The 25,816-nt window shown below is 39.9% G+C and overlaps 1 protein-coding gene across 6 annotated transcripts in view; it reads right to left on the reverse strand.

The window, feature by feature from the left end:
- PTPN21 (protein tyrosine phosphatase non-receptor type 21) overlaps positions 1 to 25,816 on the reverse strand; it is an 83,229-nt gene that overhangs the window by 27,997 nt on the left and 29,416 nt on the right. For all 6 annotated transcript variants that reach the window (XR_006204003.1, XR_006204002.1, XM_042944016.1 and 3 more), the window contains exons 3-10: positions 22,300 to 22,469; positions 12,396 to 12,493; positions 10,500 to 10,567; positions 9,617 to 9,687; positions 6,602 to 6,689; positions 6,130 to 6,218; positions 2,456 to 2,543; positions 1,462 to 1,541 (exon numbers count right to left, since the gene is read on the reverse strand). Coding sequence is in view for 4 of the 6 variants with exons in the window: in XM_042944016.1 (XP_042799950.1) it covers positions 1,462 to 1,541; positions 2,456 to 2,543; positions 6,130 to 6,218; positions 6,602 to 6,689; positions 9,617 to 9,687; positions 10,500 to 10,567; positions 12,396 to 12,493; positions 22,300 to 22,469 (752 nt within the window). In the remaining 2 variants the exon portion in view is untranslated. The remainder of the gene's footprint in view (positions 1 to 1,461; positions 1,542 to 2,455; positions 2,544 to 6,129; positions 6,219 to 6,601; positions 6,690 to 9,616; positions 9,688 to 10,499; positions 10,568 to 12,395; positions 12,494 to 22,299; positions 22,470 to 25,816) is intronic.

Below are 25,816 nucleotides of genomic sequence, written 5' to 3' on the forward strand. Positions count from 1 at the left end.
GCTGGGAAAGGGTGAGCAGGAGGAGGGTGTGTAGGAAATAAGGCAGGAACCAGGCAAGGACCAGATCGTGGACAGCTTTGTGCTTTCAAGTATGATGAAATTCCAGTGCAGGGTTTTAAGAAGAGTGATAGGATCTGACCCATATTAAACTAAGACCAGTCTGGCTGACTTATGGAAAGCAGGCTATAGGCACGGCAGGTACCGAAACAAGGAGGGTGTCAGAAGGCTACTGCAGTATTCTAGATTAGAAACACTGATGGCCTGGCACTGAGTTGTTAGTGGAGTAGGTGGTCAAAGTCACATTTCAGATGTATTTTGAAGGCACAGCTTGCTGATGTATTGGGTGTGGGATGAAATAAACAAAAATCAAGTGGGAATTACGTAGGTTTGGGGCTTGCGCAACGGGGTGAATATGGAGTGTTGCCACTTATCGAATGCGAAAGGGTAAGGAAGAGGCAGATTTGGGGGCAGGAAGAGAAAGAGCATGTCAAGAGTTTTGTTTTAGACACAGCAAATCTGGGATGCCTCTTAAGTCACCAAGGGCAGACATCAAGTAGGCAGTTGGCTGTGCTCAGGGAGAGGACTGAGCTAGAAATAAAATCGGAGGCAGTTCCAGCAGACAGATGCAATCTATAAGCCTGACACAAGGTGAATCCCCTGGAGAACGAGCATAGGTGGGAAAGATGTCTGAGGATTACACCAGCAAAGGTGACTGAGAAGAAACGGCCCAGAAAGAGGAAAAGCAGGAGAGGGTGGGGTCTTGGCAGCCAAGGAGGAGCAGAGTGCAGAAGGGAAGGGGTGGCCAGAGGTTAAGTGCTGCTGAGTGGTCCAGTGAAAGAACTTCTGTGGTCCTGACAGGACCATGGGATGAAGGTCACTGTCACCGTGACAAGCAGTGTCAGTGTGTGGCAGCTAGGGGAGGCAGGGCAGAAAGAAGGAGAGAAAACAAGTCTATACAACTCCTTTGAAGAAATTTGCTATATAGGAGAGTGGAGATATGGAGCCATGGACGGATGGCGTGTGGAATGAAGGTCAAGTGTTTTAAGAGACGCAATATTATAGCATGTTTGTATGCTTATGGGAATGATCCAGCAGAACGGGGGAAGCCCATGCGGCCAAGAAAAATATTCCTTAGGAAGAGAAGGTATAAATTCTCCAAACGGCTTGACAAGCTAAATAATTACTCAAAATGCCAATAAAAAAAATTCTCTTTTTAAATTTCAAGAATCAGTGATTCTAGTAAATAGGTGAAGAAAATCTTAGAGGCATATATCTGTAGTTATTAGAAGACATCCAAAGATAAATGAAACAATATTTTTGAGAACTATTTTAACACGCAGTTTATGTCCTAAAACTGTTATTTTCTACCAAATTTTCCTTTCTAAATGACACGATACAGCTCAAGATGAAAACTCCTAACCTCATTATTTTCTACAATTTCCATGAACAGGATGTACTCACAGGCTGCATTGATTTAGTCTGTAGAATTTGTGTCGCGCAACACAGAGTCTCCACACGTATTTTGCGGTTTCCATGTCTTCCTAGCAAATGAAATATGCATAAAGTAAATGAAAACACATTTACAACTTGATACAGAGTTTGTCGGAGAACAAGACATGACTGGGGGATATAATATCCCGACTCTTTCAAACACACCGACTCTTTCATTTTCTAATGCTGCGCCTATCATATGAAGGCTCTAATTAGGATTTAAATTAGGAAGACCAAAAACAAAAAAAATGTTCTAAGGGTATGACTCTTACACTGAACAGTTTCAGATGACTTAGAAATTTTAAAAATTATGAAAATATCAACTTGTATTTTGACAAATAGATACTCAAAGACAATTTGAAAAAAAGCATTTGACTTGGTGACTCAACACTGCCTTTGTCAAGAGAGCAAAAGCAATTAACTGTGAAATAATATTTCTACAGAGGCATTCACTTAGCAATGGAAATTAAGATGTTAGTACTTACTTTCTCTCCTATTTAGTCCCTTTAGTTTACTTTAAAGATCACCATACCAGATAGTATTTATTCAAGGACTCATTCATTCAACAATATTTACTGAGCAACTACTTTTTGCCAAGTGCTATTATGCAAAATGTTATTAATATTTTATGTTTTATAAAAGTACTAAATATTATAATTTTATTTTTTTTAATGTTTATTTATTTTTGAGAGAGAGAGAGTGAGAGCGAGCATGAGCAGGGGAGGGACAGAAAGGGAGGGGGACAGAGGATCTGAACCAGGCTCTGTGTGGACAGCCCAATGCGGGGCTCAAACTCACGAACCATGAAATCATGACCTGAGCCGAAGTCAGACACTCAACCAACTGAGCCACCAAGGTGCCCCAAATATAATTTTAATGCCACCTCCCTCCCCAAACATGCACAATGAAATGCTAACTTGTTAACTTCTAGGGAAAACGTTCCAGATTCCTAGTGTTTACTCACAGTTTGAAACTGGATGGTCTCCTCTTTACTGGCCAGCTCTAATGCAAAAAAGGACTTATTGTGGGACATGTGAGCAATATCATGCCACCTACAGAATAACAAATAGAAAACAGCAATGTGAGTGTCACTAGAAGATGGAACATAGGATTTTTCCTTCTCGAGCTTGATGTGTAAGTTAATATTTGTTAACCGTCTTAAAAAGAAAACAGTTGGGGCGCCTGGGTGGCGCAGTCGGTTAAGCGTCCGACTTCAGCCAGGTCACGATCTCACGGTCCGTGAGTTCGAGCCCCGCGTCAGGCTCTGGGCTGATGGCTCAGAGCCTGGAGCCTGTTTCCGATTCTGTGTCTCCCTCTCTCTCTGTCCCTCCCCCGTTCATGCTCTGTCTCTCTCTGTCCCAAAAATAAATAAACGTTGAAAAAAAAAAAAAATTAAAAAAAAAAGAAAACAGTTGTTTTAATCAGCTGGCATGCATCTTCTCGTTGAAGTGACAACAGCTAGTTGCAAAAAGTAAATACATGTAGACTAGGCGAAGGCAAACAGTACTTAAAAACATTAAGATCTGTCTATCCTCGTTTGCCAGATTAGTTTGATCAAAGAGGCCTCTCTGAGCTGGTTGCCAATGCCTCCTTCATTCATTCAACAAACATCCATTGTAACAATGCCCGAAATCGTGTTAGGTCCCAGGGATACTAAGATCAGTAAGGTACGGTGCTTCCCTCAAAGAAACACAGTTGGAGGGTGGGGATGAGAGAGAGAACATAGACATAAGCAAGTACCATTAAGTTTTTCAGGTAAACAAGGCACAAAGGTGGAGGAGGGGTGCTCTGAAAAGCTTCAGGGTGAAACAAAGGTCAAATGCCAGGAACCCCAAGAGTGAACTACTCCGGGTGTGTTCATCAGGTTTCAAACTCTGATCCTGTATTTGCTAACTGTATTTTACCAAGTTTAGATTTTATATATTAATATTTTATTACATAACATATAATTTTATAAAAGGGAAAAATGGATCTGAAAGAAAAATTTTACCTCTCTTCATCCTTCTCCATTACATTAGATTTATTTATCTTAAATATATTATTTTTTTTGAGAGACAGAAGGCGCAAGTGACTGAGAAATAGAGGGAAAGAGAGAATCCAAGAGGGGCAGAGAAAAAGAGAGAGAGAAACGGGGCTCAAGCTCACCCAATGTGGGACTCAAACTCATGAACCATGAGATCACCATCAGCTCAGCAACTGAGCTGAAGTCAGACGCTTTACGACTGGGCCACCTAGATACTCTATCTTAAATTTATTTAAATAAATAAAATTAATTTTTTGTGATTCAGTGTTTAATTGTTAAACCTAAAGATTATCAGCATCATTATTAAAGAAGGCTATTTTAAAAATTCGTACCCAGTGAGATAAAAGAAGCTGGCTGGAGGCCTCCAGTTTTCATAGGGCCCTTCGGGCACTGTCAGAGTCCTGCCCTGCTGGTGCAGTCCAGATCCTTTTCTGCCCTCTGACCCCCAACTCACACTTAGAAGACTTAAATGAGCAACTTAGGGCCATGAGAGCAATTGCCAAAGGGGAGTGCTGCTGGACCGAGGGCAGTACAGTCTGGGAGTGGGTTTATGCTCCCCACACTGGGTACACTCTCCATGGTCAAAATCACCATGGAGAATTCAGAGCCCAAAAGGCAGTAGTAAAGGAAAATAAGGAAAGTAAAGGAAATGAAGGAAGGAATGTCAGCTTAGAGAGAAAAAAATCTTCAAAGGAAAACCTAGTTCTCAAGAAGAAACAGAATGGTTTTTAGAGAGCTTGAATAGTGGGGAATTAAGTTTCTTTTAATAAAAGAAGCCATTTGAGGATGCGGAGAAAGAGGATCTCTTTTGCACTGTTGCTGGGAATGCAGACTGATGCAGCCATTCTGGAAAACAGTATGGAGTTTCCTCAAAAAATTAAAAATAGAACTACCCTACGACCCAGCAACTGCACTACTAGGTATTTATCTAAGGGATACAGGTGTGCTGTTTCGAAGGGGCACATGCACCCCAATGTTTATAGCAGCACTATCAACAATAGCCAAAGTATGGAAAGAGCCCAAATATCCATCGATGGATGAGTGGATAAAGAAGATGTGGTATATATACACAATGGAGTATTACTCGGCAATCAAAAAGAATGAAATCTTGCCATTTGCAACTACATGGATGGAACTAGAGGGTAATATGCTAAGCAAAATTAGTCAGAGAAAGACAAATATCATATAACTTCACTCATGTGAGGACTTTAAGATACAAAACAGATGAACATAGGGAAGGAAAGCAAACATAATATAACCAGGGAGGGGGACAAAAACATAAGAGACTCTTAAACATGGAGAACAAACAGAGGGTTACTAGAGGGGTTGTGTGTGGGGGGGGATGGGCTAACTGGGTAAGGGACATTAAGGAATCTACTCCTGAAATCATTGTTGCATTATATGCTAACTAACTCGGATGTAAATTAAAAAAATTAATAAAAATTTAAATAAATAAATAAATAATAAAAATAAAAGAGGCCATTTAACACAGTGGTTAATCTGTGGAGAATCTGAGTTTAAGTGGAGAATCTGAGTTCTTGGTTACGCCAGTTTATAATTGGGTGACCTTAGACAAATCACTCCATTTTTCTAAGGCTCAATTAAACCATGTGGAAAGTGGTGGTAGTACCATCTGCTCAGAGTTGTAAAGATCACATGACAAAATACACAGAGAGCACTCAGCACAGAACCTGGCTCATGACAAGCACTCAATAAATAGTAAACACAAAGGAACCCAGAACCAAAACTGATATAATGTTTTACTGCTCTGCAAAAACAATATAAACTTTTAAATTTTCGTCAAGAATAGAATCAAAGTTAAAAAAAAAAAAAAAAAAAAACAGAATCAAAGTAAATAGAAAATAGAAGAATAATACTGGAACTATTTCTATGAAATGACACTTTGGATTTTCTAGGATATGAATTTTAAGGAATGAAAAGGCAGGGATTGAATAACATGGTCTAATTGGCTATCTTCAAGATATAAATTCAAATACAGAATACTGAAAGGGAAATTTAAACCACCTGCAATTTCATTGTTTGAAGTTGGCCACTATTAGCACATTGCTATAGATCCTCTTGCTATATACCTCCTAAGATTTCCACAAATGAATAGCATCACATTTTTATAATCAGGAAAAAAATGAACATTATGAAAAGTAACTGAACTTTGCTTAACCCAAAAAAAAAAAAAAAAAAAAAAGAAAGAAAGAAATTTGCTTAGATGCTAGTATTTTAGGAATTTTAGTGCATGACTAGAATCAGAGAAAGGCCCAGATTTTCCACAAAAAGACAGTCCTAGAATCTAGAGCTGAAATTAAAAACTCACATCAAAACAAAGAACAGCCTCCATTTGGTAAGAAAAGGGTCACCCACCTTTAAGCATTTCATAAGTAGGCCATTATTATAAGCACTGTTTTCCACACATTTGGTTTTGAAGAAATTGGCTTATAAAAGAACCAATGCAGTCAGGTGTTATTTTATTCTAGGAGGGGCATATTTCCATTTCCTAATGAGACCCAGGGTGAGATTTGTGGGCACTATTACTAGTACATGTACTAAAAACTATCACCAAGAGGAGCCGCAGAAAAGTGCACAGGATGTAAGCAAAGTACCTAAATATCACAGGAGGCCTTCCATTCTTGTGTTTCACGAAGATGCCTTCAAGACATGCTCCAATGGATATGTCACTGCCTTGGCTATCCTGAAAGGAGAAAGCACAGAAAGAAGCATTTGGGCAGCAGGTGCATGAGAAGTGTGACAATGAACCCAGCTTAGCAGATGCTCAGAAGACCTACATGGAGGGCAAAGTCTGAAAGGTTTAAAGGAATCACCTTGTCAAATAGGTATGAAAAGAGGACAAACCGGGCTCCTCAAAGAACCCATTTTCAAGAGCATTTCAAAGAACAAATTGCAAAACAGGAGTGTGTTTTACTAAGAAATTTTGGTCACAGGTCCTCAGCTTTCCAGTTTCCAGACTTTCCCATGCCTCCCACCTCTGCACCACAGGGTGTCCCCAGGCCTCCCCACTGTCCTCTGAGCTCCTGAGATGGACTGGGAGAGCCCCAGCCTTCATGCCATACTCACTTTTGCGGGGTAGCTCTCTTCTCCATAGCCGTCCATCCTCTCTACCTCCTGCATGTACAGCATTTCAGCATCAGGAGCTGTGAGCCTTCTGCAACCCAAAAGATGTGAGGTTGATCACAGAACCAAAAATGGGGGTGGGGAGGAGGCGTTGCTAAAAAACTACATAATCAATTTGGCATAAGATATTTACAAACATTTCAAATTTTTAAGCATACCAGAAATTACTTCAACCGATCCATCAACATCGATTGAAAGCCAACTACACGCACAGCACTCTGCTGAACGCTGAGGGTTATAAAGATCCCATCCCTGTACTTCGGGCAGGCCAGGGGGACGTGGGGAGTCAAACTCCCTAAAAAGTCTTCACTGAAAGCTGGAATTCATTTGAAACCACTAAGTAACTGCTTATTATCCAAAATATCAGGCAATACTAAGCATCATGTGCTAAATGCCAAGCGATAAGTGTTAGAAGATGTTAAGGGTTAGAAGATGGTAATCCTTTTCTGGGGGCAGAGTTACAAGGGTGGGCAGGAAGGCAGTGTGGGTAAAGAAGGTTCTCAACTGCATGGAGGCTTGTCCCCCCGCCCCAGCCTCATCTGCTGTTCTTCCAGCATCCATAAGGCATCCCACCCTGCAACCAAGCCATGATGTTCTCTCATGCTGGCCTCTGCACATGCTGATCCGTCTTCCTGGCACAACCGTCACTCACCTGTGTACCTGATCAATCCCTAATAGCCTTCAAGAGTCAGCCTACGTATCACTCCTTTGTCACCTGCTGTGATATCCCTGAGTCTAAATCAGATGCCCCTGCTCCATCCATGCAGACCCACCACATTCTATGCACACCTCCCCCACTGCACTCATATCACATTGTTAGTTTATAATTACTATTCCAATGCCCACCCCTTAAGACTCCAAAGCAGGGAATACATCCTTTGATGGCAGCTAATTGTTCTATTTATCTTCATGCCACAGCATCCAGCCTCATACAGAATAGTACTAAACTATCTTTTTTTTTTTTTTTTTTAATTTTTTTTTTTTCAACATTTATTTATTTTTGGGACAGAGAGAGACAGAGCATGAACGGGGGAAGGGCAGAGAGAGAGGGAGACACAGAATCGGAAACAGGCTCCAGGCTCTGAGCCATCAGCCCAGAGCCTGACGCGGGGCTCGAACTCACGGACTGCGAGATCGTGACCTGGCTGAAGTCGGACGCCCAACCGACTGCGCCACCCAGGCGCCCCTAAACTATCTTTTAAAAAGATGCACAAACAAGGGGCGCCTGGGTGTCTCAGTCGGTTAAGCATCCGACTTCGGCTCAGGTCATGATCTCACGATCTGGGAGTTCGAGCCCCGCATCGGGCTCTGTGCAGCCTGCTTGGGATTCTGTGTCTCCCTCTCTCTGCTCCTCCTCCGCTCGCACTCTGTCTCTCTCTCTCAAAAATAAATAAAGATTAAAAAAAATTAAAAAAAAAAAGATGCACAAATGAGTACATGAAAGTAACAAAAGATAGGGTGATAAGTGCCTGAGGGATGAATTATGCTGGCAGAAAAGAAAAGGTTTATTTGGGACAGCAAAAAGTGAAGCCAGAAAGGCAGGACGTGACCAAGTCTTTAATCCCAAGGCTAATGAACTCAGGCTAGTGGAAAGCCAGAAAAGACTCATGAGCACTTGGGAAAGCAAGGAGGAGAGATGAAAAGAAAGTGGTGTTTTAAGAAGATTGATCTTGGGGTGCCTGGGTGGCTCAGTTGGTTAAGCGTCTGACTTCAGCTCAGGTCATGATCTCAGTTTGTGAGTTCAAGCCCGGCATTAGACTCTGTGCTGACAGCACAGAGCCTGGAGCCCACTGAGTTCTGTGTCTCTCCCTTTCTCTCTGCCCCTCCCCTGCACCTGCTCACTGTCTCTCTCTCTCCCTCTCAAAAGTAAATAAACATTAAAAAAAATTTTTTTTTTTTTTTAAAAAGAAGATTGGTCTCTAGTGAGCAACTCTATGGATTTGAGTGGGAAGAGACTAAAGGCAAAAGGTTATTTTTAATGGGAGGGGATGAATAATAGGTTATAATTAGATACACCTGGGTTCAAATCCCGTCTCTACCACATGTAGCTTTGGGCAAGTTATTTACTCTTTTTGAGCTTGGTTTTTTCAATCTGTAAAAACAGAATATCATTTACCTTAAAGAGTGGTTATAAGAGCGTAATGTTATCTAACATACCTGGAACTATGTAGCATTCGGTTGAGAGTAAGACCTAGCATTCTCCGGGGGAGGATTTTTTTCTTTTTCTTTTTCTTTTTTTTTTTTTAATTTTTTTAATGTTTATTTTTGAGACAGAGACAGAGCATGAGTGGGGGCAGAGAGAAAGGGAGACACAGAATCCAGAGCACAATCCAGGCTCTGAGCTGTCAGAGCCAGATGTGGGGCCAGAACTCACGAACTGCAAGATCATGACCTGAGCCAAAGTCAGACACTTAACCGACTGAGCCACCCAAGTGCCCCATGGGGGAGGATTTTTCTTACACACAACACATACAGGTTCACTACCAAATGAGGCCATTATTTACCCACATGCATGGGCCAGGGCAAGAAACACAGCTCATGGTACAGATTGCCCAGAAGACAGAGATACAGTTTCCAAAGGTATACTGGGGGGTAACTCTACACGGGCTGCATCACAATAGGAAACAAGTCTCCCTAATCTTGCATTAACCCACGTGAGACTAGGTCACCACCGAAACCTTTACTATATGGAGTAAAGAAGTGGCACCCTTCAGTGACTGGCTGCTTTCAATGTTCTCAGCTTCCTCACTGATAACCATGGACAGTAAATGAATTAACACGGGGAAGTGATTAGAACAGCACTTGGCACACTGAGTGCAATGGAACGCTGGCTCCCCAGAGCAGAAGTAGTGGCTGCAGCAGCACGAAAGCTCCAAGTTTTAACCGTGTCAGTACGTATATCATAGTCAACCTGGCTTTGCTTCCACACGATTTCCATTTCTTATCTCTTAGTGTTACCTGTATTTCTGATGCAGTAAGGCCACTTTTTGGGTTGCTTCTTCCAATACTTTTTCATCTTGTAACCACCCCTGAAGAAAATACACTGCAGTAAATATGTAAACAAGCCACCGAAATTTCTTCAGAGGAATCACCGCTCCTGTTAGTGACTCCTGTCACTAGCAGGCAAAATTCGGACTAGTATCAGCATGCGGGAGATTTGCTTAAGTATGTGATCAAGATCCTTCTAAGGAATGAAGTAGCTTGTGCTCAGGAGCCAAAACACCCGCCCCGCCTTCTCAGTTCATCCCGGAGAAGGTCTCAGCTGAGTTATTTCAGGTTGGCAACATCACCCATCAGCCAGTTCTGAGTCCGGCACAACGACAACATCTTGTGTGTTCCCTGGCTGGCTGTGTAGACACTCAGAAGAGCATCATAACACCTCCCGTAGTTGTTCCAATGTGGTTTTCCTGTCAATCACATCAGTAGTGACTTTAAAAAGCAGACAGCAGTGTCTTCTTGCCATCTACTTTTTACACTGCTGCTGAGAAGCCAAATTCATTCCCACATAACTGAGAGGTTTCGAGCCTTCGGTTAAAAGCAAAACCTCCGTGGGGTTCCTCAGAAGTTGGAAGTGAATCCCTCTCTTAGACTCACACCCAAACACAAAACAAATCTCTCTGGCTGCAGCCCAGTGACTGCACCCCTTCCATTTCTGTGGGTTTACAACGACCAGTAAGACTACAAAGGAAAGCACTTCCACTTGAGTTGTTTATGAGGCAATTGATTTTTTTAAACACTATTCCAGCCCAGTAAATCCACCATATGGACTTTGTTTTGGGGATTATTAAAGGATGCGGAAATAAACTATTTATAAAAAGCCCAATGTTGAAAGAAGTCTTACCACAGGAAACAAGGCAAATTTCTGAAGGAAGTCCTGGGATTCATATTGATCAAAGTCACCGAAATCAGCTGTGCAAAATGACAAATATTCACATTAGTTATGTTTAATTTGCAAAGAAAAACATGTACAACCAAATGTAATATGCAGTATATAGATGGTATGCTTATGACTTAGAAGTCAAATGTGCCTTATAGCTGCTATACAGTATATGTTTTAAAAAGTCTTTTTAAAAATATTAATGGGGTGGCTCACTTGGTTAACTGTCTGACTTTGGCTCAGGTCACGAGCTCACAGTTTGTGAGTTTGAGCCCCGCGTTGAGCTCTGTGCTCACAGCTCAGAGCGTGGAGCCTGTTGTAGATTCTGTGTCTCCCTCTCTCTCTGCCCCTCCCCTGCTCATGCTCTGTCTCTCTCTCTCAAAAATAATAAATGAAACATTAAAAATATATATATTATTTATTATTTAATATAATATATATATTAGGTAGATTCATGTGTCTTAAACTTGGAAAAATACCTACAAATAAAGGGAAAAAATAAGTTACAAACTAAATGTATCATGATCTCATTTTTATGAATAACAAACAAAAGCTACCCTGTAATCACGTGTGCTTACTTATGCACTGGAAGATATCAGAAAGAAACCAAACTGTTTATACCAGTGATCACCTCTAGGAAATGAAATTAGATCACTTGAACATGTTACAGCAAGATGTGTCTGCTTTAGAAATTTTTAATTGTTAAAAAAAAAAAAAATGATAGTTCTGGAAAGACCTTATGAAAACCTTTCTTTTTAACTTTTTTTTTTAATGTTTATTTAATTTTGAGACAGAGAGAGACAGAGCACAAGCAGGGAAGGGACAGAAAGAGAGAGAGAGAGGGAGACATAGAATCTGAAGCAGGCCCCAGGCTCTGAGCTGTCAGCACAGAGCCCAACACGGGGCTCGAACTCACGACCTGTGAGATCATGACCTGAGCCGAAGCTGGACACACAACCAACTGAGCCACCCGGGCGACCCATGAAAAACTAACTCTTAAAGCCAAAGATGATATTTAGGAAGATTCAAAGTACCTTGAAAAGGAATATGGCTCCATGTGTATCAGGCATTTGCTTGTCTAGAAATGATATATGTCTCCATACCTTCTAATATCTGAAGGAACTTTATTAAAGATTCTTCTGGTTAAGTTTCAATTCCCAAAATTAATGCCAATTATCATTTGAAATAATGACCCATCAGAAGTCTTCCCAAAATATATACATGCATGTAAATACATGTTGATTAGACATGGGAAACAGAATAGAATGACACAATCCAAAAACACTTACGAAATGCAAAGCTTTATCTGTTATGATTGACAATGCTCTATAATCCAGGACAACTGCTTAAGAAACCAAATAAATGACGTCTGCTAAAAGTATAAGCGTTAATATAACTTCATCAACCTCAATGTTTGCCTGATCTTTCTTCCTAAAATATTAGCTAGCTACAGATCAAGTCCTTGCACTGGAGGAATACACAGCATATTACATGTTGTGTGTGTGTGTGTGTTTTCTCTGTTTTTGGTTGCTCTGTTGACATAGGCTAACATGCTTCACCTCCAGAAGTCTCATATTTCACGAAAGGTATCCAAATTTATTTTTTCCTGCAAGAAAACTAATTTCACTAACACCACTATAGGAAGTCAGTTATTTTAAGAATCCTTTGTTGTTTTTGTTATAACACACATTTTTTTAAAGATTTTTTTTTTAAGTTATCTCCACACCTAATGTGGGGCTCAAAATTACAACCCTTAGATCAAGAGTCACATGCTCCACTGACTGAGCCAGTCAGGCGTCCCTGTTACAACATACATTTCAATCTGATATATCCATTACATCATCGATTGCCATTATTTACCTTGAACAGCTAAGCCGGCTAGCTGAATTGCTTGTTCTAATGTACAAGGAATGTTTCCTTCCAAGATATCTTTCTTCAGCTGCAGATAATACTGGTACCTATAAAAAATGTCAATTAAAAAAAGTCAGTATCAATATTACCTCCAATTGAGACACAATACATTTTACAATAATTTGGTAGAAGAGCAAAAACTAGTCAAAGAAAACCTTAACCCCAGATGGTTTCAAAAAATGACAAGAATGTCCTTGACCATATCTACACCTACACATACATATACGTGCCTGTACGCACGCGCGCGCGCACACACACACACACACACACACACACACACACAATGTAATCAATTTGTTGAATCACTTATCCTTAACTGTAGTTATTTCAAAGCTACAACCACTCAGATGACTGGTCGCCTTTCCAATGCCCTGTAAAACAGTTCCTAAGTTTTGTTCTGTTTAGTTGGAGAAACGGAGAATCCATGACCAATCATTACTTTAAAAACCTTGACTAGTCAGAAAGAGAAATCAAGGAATCAATCCCATTTACAATTACACCAAAAACCATAAAATACCTAGGAATAAACCCAACCAGACAGGTGAAAAACCTACACAATGAAAACTATAGAAAGCTTATGAAAGAAATTGACAAAGACACAAAAAAATGGAAAAAGATTCCATGCTCCTGGATATGAAGAACAAATATTGTTAAAATGTCAATACTACACAAAGCAATCTACACATCCAATGCAATCTCTATCAAAATAACACCAGCATTCTTCACAGAGGTAGAACAAACAATCCTAAAATTTGTATGGAACCAGGAAAGACCCCAAATAGCCAAAGCAATCCTGAAAAATAACACCAAAGCTGGAGGCATCACAATCCCAGACTTCAAGCTGTATTACAAAGCTGTCATCATCAAGACAGTATGGTACTGGCACAGAAACAGACACATAAATCAATGGAACAGAATAGAGAACCCAGAAATGGACCCACAAACATATGGCCAACTAATCTTTGACAAAGCAGGAAAGAATATCCAATGGAAAAAGACAGTCTCCTCGGCAAATTGTGTTGGGAAAACTGCACAGCAACATGCAGAAAAATGAACCTGGACCACTCTCTTACACCATACACAAAAATAAACTCAAAATGGATGAAAGACCTAAACGTAAGGCAGGAAGCCATCAAAATCCTAGAGGAGAAGACAGGCAACAACATCTTTGACCTCGGCTGCAAAAACTTTTTTTTTTAAAGTTTTTAAAAATTATTTATTGAGAGAGAGAGAGAGAGAGAGAACCAAGGGAAAGGGCAGAGACAGAGGGGGACAGAGGATCCGAAGCGGTCTCTGTGCTGACAGCAGAGAGCCTGATGCAGGGTTCAAACCCACAAACTAGGAGATCATGACCTATGCCAAAGTCAGATGCTTAGCTGACTGAGCTACGCAGGTAGGTGCCCCTTGGCCACAGCAACTTCTTACTTGACATGTCTCCAAAGGCAAGGGAAACAAAAGTAAAAATGAACAATTGGGACCTCATCAAGATAAAGAGCTGCACAGAGAAAGAAATAATCAGCAAGACAAAAAGGCAACTGATGGAATGGGAGAAGATATTTACAAATGACATATCAGATAAAGGGTTAGTATCTAAAATCTATAAAGAACTTATCAAACTCAACAAACAAAAAACAAATAATCCAGTGAAGAGGGGGCAAAAGACATGAATAAACACTTTTCCAAAGAAGACATCAAGATGGCTAAGAGACACATGAAAACATGCTCAACAATCATTCATCATCAGGGAAATACAAATCAAAACCACAATGAGATACCACCTCACACCTGTCAGAATGGCTAAAATTAACAACTCAGGCAACAACAGATGTTGGCGAGGATGCAGAGAAAGAGGAACCTTTTGCACTGCTGGTGGGAATGCAAACTGGTGCTGCCACTCTGGAAAACAGTAGGGAGGTTCCTCAAAAAATTAAAAATAGAACTACCCTACGACCCAGCAATTGCACTACTACATATTTATCCAAAGAATATAGGACTGCTGTTTCAAAGGAGCGCACACACCCCAACGTTTATAGCAACACTACTGACAATAGCCAAAGTATGGAAAGAGCCCAAATATCCATCAACTGATGAATGGATAAAGAAGCAGCAGGGTGTGTGTGTGTGTGTGTGTGTGTGTGTGTGTGTACACATACATTTATGTATATGTATATGTATATGTATATGTATATGTATATGTATACATACACATGCATACATGTATGTGTGTATACATACGTGTGTGTGTATGTGTGTGTGTGCAGTGTATACACACACATAATGGAATATTATTCGGTGATCAAAAATAATGGAATCTTGGGGCGCCTGGGTGGCTCAGTCAGTTAAGCATTCGACTTCAGCTCAGGTCATGATCTCACGGTCTGTGAGTTCGAGCCCCACGTTGGGCTCTGTGCTGACAGCTCAGAGCCTGGACCCTACTTCAGCTTCTGTCTCCCCCACTCCGTTTCCTCCTTTACTCACTCTCTGTCTCTGTCTCTGTCTCTCTCAAAAATTAATAAACGTTAAAAAAAATAATTAAAAAAAGTAATGAGGGGCGCCTGGGTGGCTCAGTCGGTTAAGCGGCCGACTTCAGCTCAGGTCACGATCTCACGGTCTGTGAGTTCGAGCCCCGCGTCGGGCTCTGGGCTGATGGCTCAGAGCCTGGAGCCTGCTTCCGATTCTGTGTGTCTCCCTCTCTCTCTGCCTCTCCCCCGTTCATACTCTGTCTCTCTCTGTCCCAAAAATAAATAAACGTTTAAAAAAAAAAAAAAAGTAATGAAATCTTGCCATTTGCAACAACATGGATGGAACTAGAGTGTTTATGCTAAGCGAAATAAGTCAGTCAGAGAATGACAAATATCATGTGACTTCACTCATGTGGAATTTAAGATACAAAACAGATGAACATAAAGGAAGGGAAACAAAAATAATGTAAAATAGGGGAAGAGGACAAACCATAAGAGACTCTTAAATACAGAGAACAAACTGAGGGTTGCTGGAGGGGTTTTGGGTGGGGGGATGGGCTAAATGGGCAAGGGGCATTAAGGAGGACACTTGTTGGGATGAGCAATGGGTGCTCTATGTAAGTGATGAATCACAAAAGTCTATTCCTGAAATCATTATTATCTATACGTTAACTTGGTTGTAAATTAAAAATAATAATAATATAAATAAAAATTAAAAAATAAGAACCCTGACTAGTAACCTGGTAAGATAAGACTTTGGTAGAAGTTACTTATTCTGATGGAAGTTCCCTACCCTAGAAAGTAAAGCCAAAAGAAAATGCTTCCTGATATTTCAGACCAGGCTTATATTAAAATATTTTGAAGAAATCCCCAAAAGAATAGCTGAATAGCTGCTATGATGCTTTCTTAATACTCTTGTAATGTGGGTTTACTTCTGTTTACACTTTCAATATACAGGGCACTAGTTACCAGCATAAGCTTTAGTCAAGCAGACCTAGGTTAAATTCCAGCTCCCCAATGTAGGAGTTTGAATGAACAAGGGCAAGTCATAACCTGTGGCTTTAACTTATCACCAATAAAGGGGCACCTGGGTGCCTCAGTTGGTTAAGCATCTGACTCCTGATTTCAGCCTCAGATCATGATCTCATGATTCTTGGGACAGAGCCCTGAGTCAGAACCTGATTGGGATTCTCTCTCTCCCTCTCTCTTTGCCCGTCCTCTGCCTCTCCCAGTCTCTCTCCCTCAAAATAAGTAGACTTTAAATAAGTAAAATAAAATAAATTATCACCAGTAAAATAAGAGTACTATCGCCCATTCACAAGGTTGAGCATGTGAAGCCAATTAACAGTTATTTCATCTATAACCACTACTCCATTTTGATAAAGCTCTACAGTGAAGATTTATGCTGCTTTCCTTTGATTTATTCATTTCACTGGTAATTACGAGGGCCTACTATGCGCCAAGCATTGTTCTAGATGCTGGGAATACAATGTTGAATGAAGATACACCAACTCCCTGCCAGTATAGTCTATAGAGCCATCTTGAATCCAGAATCTCTTCTGGGTTTGGCATCTGTGAAGGCAACCTGGTCACGTTTGAATTCCCCTCAGAGCCCACCCCTTTAATCACTTCATATGTTTCCTAACATCATCCACTTTTATTTTAGCTAGCTGTGAGGTCTCCATTCTTTGTTACAAAAAACACCATTCAGATAAGAATTTAGATCCACCTTATCCCGTCCACCTGCTAGTGGTAAGTAGCAGAACCCATAGATTTCCTTCAACGGACAAACAGAATGCTGGTAGTTCTGGGATCTTGTCAAAGAAGAAAACTTCAAACCTTCTACTAGGCAGCTCCATTCCAAAGCCTATTTAAAGAAGATCGTATTTAGAGAAGTCTATCTATTGAACATGCCAGCCACATACCCCACTCTAAATACTCCAGGTGCTTTCCTTAAAACCAAATCGCTGGAAAGCAACACACCTGCACCAAATTAGCTTAGTCTTCCACAGAAAGGCACACATTTTTTTGCCTTGTGTCACACTTTTCTATTTTAAGAGTCGATTCCTCCACAGTCGCTCTAAATTGTTCATTGCTGGTTCAATGTCTTCTACACAAAATCCCACCTGAAAATTTCCTTTTGAATGATATACCAAGAAAATCTGTCATGTTTGCAAACTGATATGTTTTGTTTTGTTCTGTTTTGTTTTATCAGATGATGGATGATGGAACTCAGATAATTCCTTCTTTTGCCTTGACTGCCATGGAGCTCAGAGCTAAACTCCAGGCACAGCCAGTCACTGTTTCCCCTCTCCTTCCCTTCCTAACCACTTGCTCCACCTGTTTAATAACAGCCACCTTGTACTCAGGCACAGCTGAAGCTCAGAGATTAAATAATATGCAGAGATTAAATAATACCGCAAAGGTAGGCTGAGTCGGAGTTTGAATCTCGGTCAGAATGACCCCAAAGTGCGTATTTTTGACTGTCACAAATCTCCAGTGAAGAATTTTCCTAGTATTTTTATCCTATTTCTTTAGTTTTTTTTTTTTTTTTTTTTTTAATATTAGAGTCCATATGAATACAATGGTTGAGAGCAAGGACTGAGAAGTCAGCCTGCTCGAGTTTAAATCTCAGTTCCACCACATACTGGCAGCGTGACCTTGGGCAAGATATTTATTTAGCTTTTCTGTGCCTTGGTTTCCTCATCTACAAAATGGATAATAATACCTACTCTGTAAGATTTGTTGTGCGGAGGAAGTGAATGATTAAGTATAAAGTACTTGTGACAGTGCCTGACATATAGTAAGAAAGGTAAGTGGTTGCTTTTACTATTATCTTTCATCGTATTGTCCTTAAAATCCTTTAATGGAAGCAAGCAGTGTGTGCATATGTGTACATATGCATATATATGTATATACCCATATATATGTATGTATATGTATGCATGTATGTATATATTTAAGTATTTACTTGAAAGGACCAAGAAATTTTACTTCAAAGGTTATTACCACTTCTGTTAACACTTTTTGTTAAAATTATAATATGCTGGTGAGGCTAAGGATGATTTATAAATCTCTTCTTTCAGTATTTACTGCAAAAAGAATAATTATAAAAAACACAGTAATAAAATGTAACATGCAAACTTTTATTCCTTACAAACAGTTCTGAATTAAAGAAACTGCACATCTTAATTCTAAACAAGTGTTCTATAAATTTGCCCAAAGCCAAAATACTAATTAAAATAGACGTTTCATCTCAATCTTATGCACTTATCAACTTTCTAATATAAAATACTTTTATACAAGAAATATTACATGAAACAATTATAATAAATTAGGTTGCCCCATTTTGCCCAACAGATATTTCAGTATATAAAGAGGCAGTCTTTTCCTTCACCTTTTTTTTAAAGTTTATTTTGAGAGTTTATCTTTAAGTTTATCTGAGAGAAAGAGCACATGCGCATGCACAAGCGGAGCAGGGGCAGAGAGAGGGAAAGAATTCCAGGCAGACTCTGCACCATCTGCCTTGAGCCCAATGCAGGGCTCAAACTCACGACCTGTGAGATCATGACCTGAGCCGAAATCAAGAGTGAGGTACTCAACCAACCGGGCCACCAGGTGCCCTCCCCACCCACATTTATTTTAGGTTTATTTATTTCCTTCACTTGTTTTTCTTAGGCTAGTATTAGAAGGCTAACGTGTAGGTAATGGCATTTTTAAGTTTTATTATGGAAATTCTGAAACATATATACAGAAAACAAGTCCCAGTAAACCCACACATCCTTATCATGCAGCCTCAATCATCACTTTATCCATACTGTTTCCTCTACATTCTCCCCTTCCCCACCCAAGTGCTTTAAATCAAATCCCAGATATATCATAGCACCTACAGGTACTTTAGTACATATTCCTAAAAGATAAGCTTTAAAAAAAAAAAAGCCACATTTTTAACATAACCAACAAAATGAGCAATAGTGCCTTAAAGCTACCCAATATCCAGTCCACATACAATTTTTGTGATTGCTTCAAAAACATTTTTTTTTTGAAGATTTTACTTAAGTAATCTCTACATCCAACATGGGGCTTGAACTTACAACCCTGAGATCAAGAGTTGCATGCTCTACCAACTGAGCTAGCCAGGTGCCCCTCAAAAATGTATTTTTACAGTTTTTTTATTTTTATTTTTTTTTAATTTTTAATTTTTTTGTTTATGTATTTTTGAGAGAGAGACAGGGCACGAGTTGGGGAGGGGCAGAGAGGAAAACACAGAATCTGAAGCAGACTCCAGGCTCTAAGCTGTCAGCACAGAGCCCAATGCAGAGCTCAAACCCATGAATCACCAGACCATGATGTGAGCCTAAGTCAGACACTTAACCCAGTCAGCCACCCAGGTGCCCCTACAGATCTAAACAGGTTCACAGATTACACTGAATTGACATTTTTTTTTTTTAATTTTTATTTTAGAGATAGAGCACAAGCAGGGAGATGGACAAAGAGAGAGAATCTCAAGCAGGCTCCACGCTCAGTGCAGAGCCTGATGCAGGGCTCGATCCCAGGACCCTGGGATCATGACCTGAGCCGAAATCAGAGTCGGACGCTCAACCAACTGAGCCACCCAGGTGCCCTAATTGGATTGACATTTCTAAATCTCTCTTAATTTTAAAAAGAAAAACTCCTTCTCTTTATTTTCATGTTATTTGTATTCGAAATGGTATGATGTGTCAAGTAGAATTCCCTACATTCTGGGTTTATCTGATTGCACTCTTGTAGGGTCATTTAACATGTTCATCTATTCTCCAATTTCTCCTGTGAACTGTTAGATTTAGAGCAGTGTTGTCTAACAGAAATTTCTGCAGTGATAAAGATGATGTATATCTGTGCTGTCCAATATGGTAGCCTTTAGCCACATGTGGCTACTGAGTACTTAAAATGTGGCTAGTGTAGTGTGACTGAGGAACTGAGAAAGGCCTCTTAAAGGCACATGAATCAGGGCACCTGGATGGCTCAGGCGGTTAAGCATCCATCCGACTCTTGATTTCTGCTAGGGTCATGATTGCATGGTTCAGGAGTTTGAGGCCCACATTGGGCTCTGCGCTGACAGCACGTGGCCTGCTTGGGACTCTCTCTCTCTCTCTCTCTCTCTCTCTCTCTCTCTCTCTCTTTCTCCACCTCTCTGCCCCTTCCCCACTCACATTCTCTCTCTCTCTCTCAAAATAAATAAATAAAATTTTTAAAAAACAACATGAATCAGCTAAGGGTAGAACCAGTTTTACCCTTTTGCTGCCAGAATACGAATGTGATAGCTAGAACTTCTCTAGAATTATTTGACAAGGATATCTCCCAGTGAATGGAAAGAACACACCAAGGATGGCAGTACAGAAAGAGAGAAAGAGCATGGGTCCCTGAAGACTTTGTGGAGCAGCAGAAGCTCTGCATGGCTGACCTCTGGACTTATTTAACAAGTGAAAGATATTTAGGGTTTTTGGTCACATGCTGCCAAACTTAATCCTTACTGGTACAACTTCTCTACCAGGTTCTCCTATACATAATCAATGTGCACTCCTACTGACTCAATCTACCAGGCCTTAGTCCTTCCTACAGCTAATGCCTTTGTTCAGGTCCACATTCTAGACTAATGTCTGGATTGTGGCGTATACATTCCTAACTGGTCTCCTAACTATATAGTCTTGCCACCTCTAAGCTACCTTCCGTGACAGGTGATGTTGGTAAAATACTAATGTCATCATTCCATTCTGTAAAAATTCGAAAATGTCTTTCCCCGTTGTACCATGACCTTATGACTAGGACATTCCTATTTTTCAAATCTCCTCTCCCCTCTCTAGGTCATATCTGAAATTTCCTGAAAGCACCAGAGGCTTTCATTCTCTCCCCTACTCTGCACCAGCTATTCCCTCTAACTGGAAAATTCCTTCTAAAGTCAAGTGAAAAGTCAACTTCTTTACTTGCCTGCTCCAGTTCCTTGGTGCCCCACCCCTAGGAATCTTCTGTTTTAATGAAAGCATTTATCATCATAATATACTGTAATTGTTTATTTACACGGGCTGTTGCTTCCAGACTCCAGTCACTCCTCCAGGGCAGGATTAAAGCCTAGTCACTTGTATACTCGTCTCCCACAGAGCTCTGACATCATACCATATTACATTTTCACTAAATGTTTCAATAAGTGAGTCATTGATCAGTTGCTGTTTTTCCTCCTGGCTTCTACTTCTCTCGTCAACATTCCTATCGCAGGTCACTTTTACAGTCAGTGCATGTTTATTATCCCTAGTACCTGATTCTTGCTTCTTAGGTTTCATATCTTCTTCCGATAAATTAACTGGCAAACTCAGTACTCAGAGAGAACATTACACAAACACAGGGCAGTACCAGGTTCTTATGTACAGGGTACCGTGTTAGATACTGTGCGAAAGGTAAAGCTAAAGAAAACTTACAGGTTTAAAATCCAAGAAAAAGATAAGATATGTACACAAAGAACTATAACGAAAGGCTGTAACAACTGCCATCTTAACACAAGTACGAGCAAATTGTAGGACAGTCTGGAAAAGCCAAAAGCTCATTCCAGGCCAAGGGTTGCAGAAACTTCATGGAGGAGGTGCCTTTTGAACTGAAATTCAGAAGACAAATAGGATTCCACTACATAAATAAGGAAGATCTAGGACCCAAAGATGAAAAGGCATGCGGCATGTTCCGGGCACTGGAAGTAGTCCAGCTCGGCTGAAAAGTAATGTAAAATGGGGTTCAAAAGATAAGGTAGTAGCGGATTTTGGAGAACTCTGAAAGGCAGACTCATGAATCCAAATTTTATTCCTTGTTTTTTATTCAAGGAAAAAAAATGCAGTTCCTCCATCCCACTCCTTAATATGACCTTCTGTCTCTGCCTCTGTCCCTTCTAAGTGAACTTACTGGCCTCTTCTACCCTGGACATGCTCCCCCTCCCAACTATCTACAGACTATAGCTACTGAAGTCAAAGAACTGTAAGAACCCCTCTGCACATCTGCACATTTCCCTGAGGGATGAAGACAGATTCTGCGACTTTTTAAAATTTCCTCTCTCATTTCAGTGTTAACAAAGATCAGAAACAAATCAACAAAAACTTTGAAGGAAACATCACAACAAGAAGAGTTCACAGCCAGGATAAAAACATCATCTTCCCCTTTAATCACTCCTTTGTGCCTAGTGAAACCATAATTCATGCAACACACAATAAAATACTCTGACACACTGCATACCAGAACCTCCCTGCAATAATGTGGCTAAATATGTGGGCAGGAGGGCAATGTTTAGTCTTATCTCCTGACTTTAACCTTGGTGTCACTTTTTTAATCTCATTAGATTATTTCCTAAAAACAAAGAGCATATTAGTGCTCACCTGGTAATCTCCTGCTGCAGCTGTGAAACTGAAGGCACGTAAAACACCACTCCAAAATAGACGGTAGGTTCCAATGCATATTTATCCAGCTGCTTCTTGAGAGGCTTTTCCAAATCTACCCAACGGCGCTGATTTTGCTTGTTGTGGTACCAGAGACTGAAGTAAGTGATCTGGAAAGAGGGAAAGTCATTGAAGGAGGCAGAAACGTACAAGAGAATTTCTATCTTTTTTTAAAATTATTTTTAATATTTTTTATTTATTTTTGAGAGAGAGAGACAGACAGAGCACAAGCCAGGGAGAGGCAGAGAGGAAGACACAGAATCCGAAGCAGCTCCAGGCTCTGAGCTGTCAGCACCACTAACATCGGGCTCGAACCCGTGAACCGCAAGATCATGATCTGAGCTAAAGTCAGACACTGAACTGAGCCACCCAGGCTCCCTCTATTCTCCTAATTGCTCTCATCCATGACCTGGGACCAAGTGAGAACAGACTCCTATGGCTTCCCTTCTCAAAAAGGGACACCATAGCAAAACCTGAAGAAAAGAACACCTCTTATAGGTATATATATAGACACATGCAGGAAATAAAGGTGAAAAGTCAACTACCCTCGCAGACTATTTCTTGAACTATGCACAGAAAAATGCATTCATGGCCTAGACATCAGAATGTAGCAGGTGCTACACAATTTTACAGAGTTTTTAACAAAAAAAACTCATGTGCTGAAAAAAATGTTTAGGTTTAAAATTATCAAAATACTAAATTTATCATAATATTTTACAAGTATAATGGGTTATATCTAGAAGAATTCTGACTACATAGTGTTAGTCCAACTTTTCACCACTCTGGAATTTGGCTTCTATAAATAAATTATTTATATAAATATTGTAAATTCTAGAAATATAGATGCAATTGCAACTTTTATTTGCCCCCTAAAGTTTATTAGATACAAATTTAAAGCAATTGTAATGCTCTGGAGGTAAATTGTCTCTCTCTCTCTCTTTCACTCACTCACACACACTCACACACACAAGTGCGCGTGCACATAAAGCTATACCTAAACCAATAAGACAACTTAAGTATATTGCTTGAAGGTTTAAAAAAATGCCCAGATATTAGCATTTAAATCTCACTTGCTTGTGCAATGAAACTGTTCAGGGAAATCAATACCAGCTATGGGCTTGGCCAACCTGAGAGGTTATTAATCCATGTAGGCGTTGAAATGACAGCCTTGGGCCACTACTAACGTTTACCTTAAAATCAGTTTACAGATCAAGGCAACTGGAAAAATTCCCTGCTTTGTTCTAGGATCTAGAGCAACATGTAGAACAGAACTTTCTATGATGATGTAAATGTTCTATCTCCAATATAGCAGCCACTAGCTGCATGTGAGCTGTGGGGCACCTGGAATGTGGTTAGTGCACCAAGAAACTAAATTTTTAATGTTATTTAATTTTAACTGACTTAAACAGCTGCCAGCATCCAGTGGCACTGTATTGGCAAATACAGCTTTAAAGCAACAATAAAACGAGAAATAATACCACCAGCCTATTTCTTTAACTTGCAATAACCAGTTCAAATTAAAAAAATGAATTTTTAATTTACAGGGAAAAAGAAGAACTATACAAACATGCCCTTGATATTCATTTTATCTTACAATTTGTTACAAGGGAAGGATGTATACCTTTAAAATGAATCTATTAATCAAGTAAACTCAACAAAAGTGAGGAATGTGTCCATTTCCCCTTTATAACAAAACAGCTAGAATAGTGCAGGAATTCAATATATTTTGTTGAAAAGAAGGCTCTCTTGCTTCTTTGTTGCCACCCAAGCCATCATATATGAACGAAATGTCTTGAACATTTACTATGTGCCAGGTTCTGTCCCAAGAACTATAATAATATCATATATTGAATCACCACCACTATCTTATGAAGTAGATAATTGTGTGTGTGTGTGTGTGTGTGTGTGTGTGTGTGTGTGTGTGTGTGTGTGTGAAACTGTAAAGCCAGTGTTTGTCCAGGTATCTGTGGATCACTTCTACCAGAATTACCTAGAGAGCTTCTTGAGCTATTAAACTCCCAGTAATTCCTGTGCCTTGATCAAGTGTGAAAACCACTGTATGAGACCACACTGCCCCTCCAGCATTATGCAGGAGATAATGTATGAACAACCTATCCTTGAAAAGCTGCATAGAAATCACAGTTTTGAAAATCCAAACACACTTTAATATAGAAGCAAGTCTGAGTCTTATTGTGAATTATTTTCTGAAGTTATAATTATGTTTATAAAATGAATTACATGTTGTCTTTAAGGACAGAATGTCACATTTATAGAAAACAGTATTATTCCTTATTTCTTTTGAACTGCAACAAACAGAAAAGAAAAATCTCATTTAACAGAAAGAAATTGATGCCTAAAATCTGAAGTCCCGGGTCTAATTTCTAACACTCACTTGCTAACTGGGAAGTGGAAAAGTCAATCAGACCAATTCCGTTTTCTCAAATGTAAAAGAAGGTAATAATAAGTGTAATACCTCCTTCACACCTCCATCATGGGGACTGAGTGCAAAACTTAAATCAATGCATTTTGCCACTAGAAAACTACTATATTTTTAAAAGATTATTTAATAAGGGCGCCTGGGTGGCTCAGCAGGTTAAGCATCCAACTCTTGATTTAGGCTCAGGTCAAGATCTCAGGGTTCCTGAGTTCAAGCCCCACGTCAGACTCTGCTGACAGTGGGGAGCCTGCTTGGGATTCTTTGTCCCTCCCTCTCTGCCCCTCCCCCGCTCATGTGCTAGTGTCCCTTCTCTCCCTCAAAACAAATAAACTTTAAAAAAAAAAGATTATTTTGTTTCACCCACTTTGCTAAACACCAGTAAAATCAATTATATACCCCCTCCCAAAATAATTTTCTAATTTTTTACACTTACATGGACCGATTACAACACATTTTGTTAAATGTATTTACGTTTTATGTTTTATCCTTTTTTTTTTTTAATGTTTATTTATTTTTGAGAGAGACAGAGAGACAGAGCATGACCAGGAGAGGGGCAGAGAGAGAGGGAGACACAGAATCCGAAGCAGGCTCCAGGCTCTGAGCTGTTAGCACAGAGCCCCATGTGAGGCTCAAACCCAGGAACCGTGAGATCATGACCTGAGTCAAAGTTGGACACCTAACTGAGTCACCCAGGCACCCCCGTTTTATGTTTTTATCTTAGAACTGGACTGAATGTACCATGTTTGGTCTGTAAAACATACAACTGCTATGCACTTAATTCCACAAATACTTATTTTTTGCCATAAACCAGAAAGCTGGGCACCCTTTAGGATCTAAAACTATTTGGGTCATAACAGTATATCACTTTTAAGCCAAATTAAAAGGACTTAAAAATACTTGTTGTATATATTACTTTTCCCTTTAAATATAGTTGGACTTGAATGCTCCAAACACAAATATTTAGATAGTTATAAAACTATAGGCTTACTATTAGGGGCACCTAGCTGGCTCAGTTGGTAG

This window comes from Panthera leo, chromosome B3, assembly GCF_018350215.1.
Source record: "Panthera leo isolate Ple1 chromosome B3, P.leo_Ple1_pat1.1, whole genome shotgun sequence".
NCBI lineage: Eukaryota > Metazoa > Chordata > Mammalia > Carnivora > Felidae > Panthera > Panthera leo.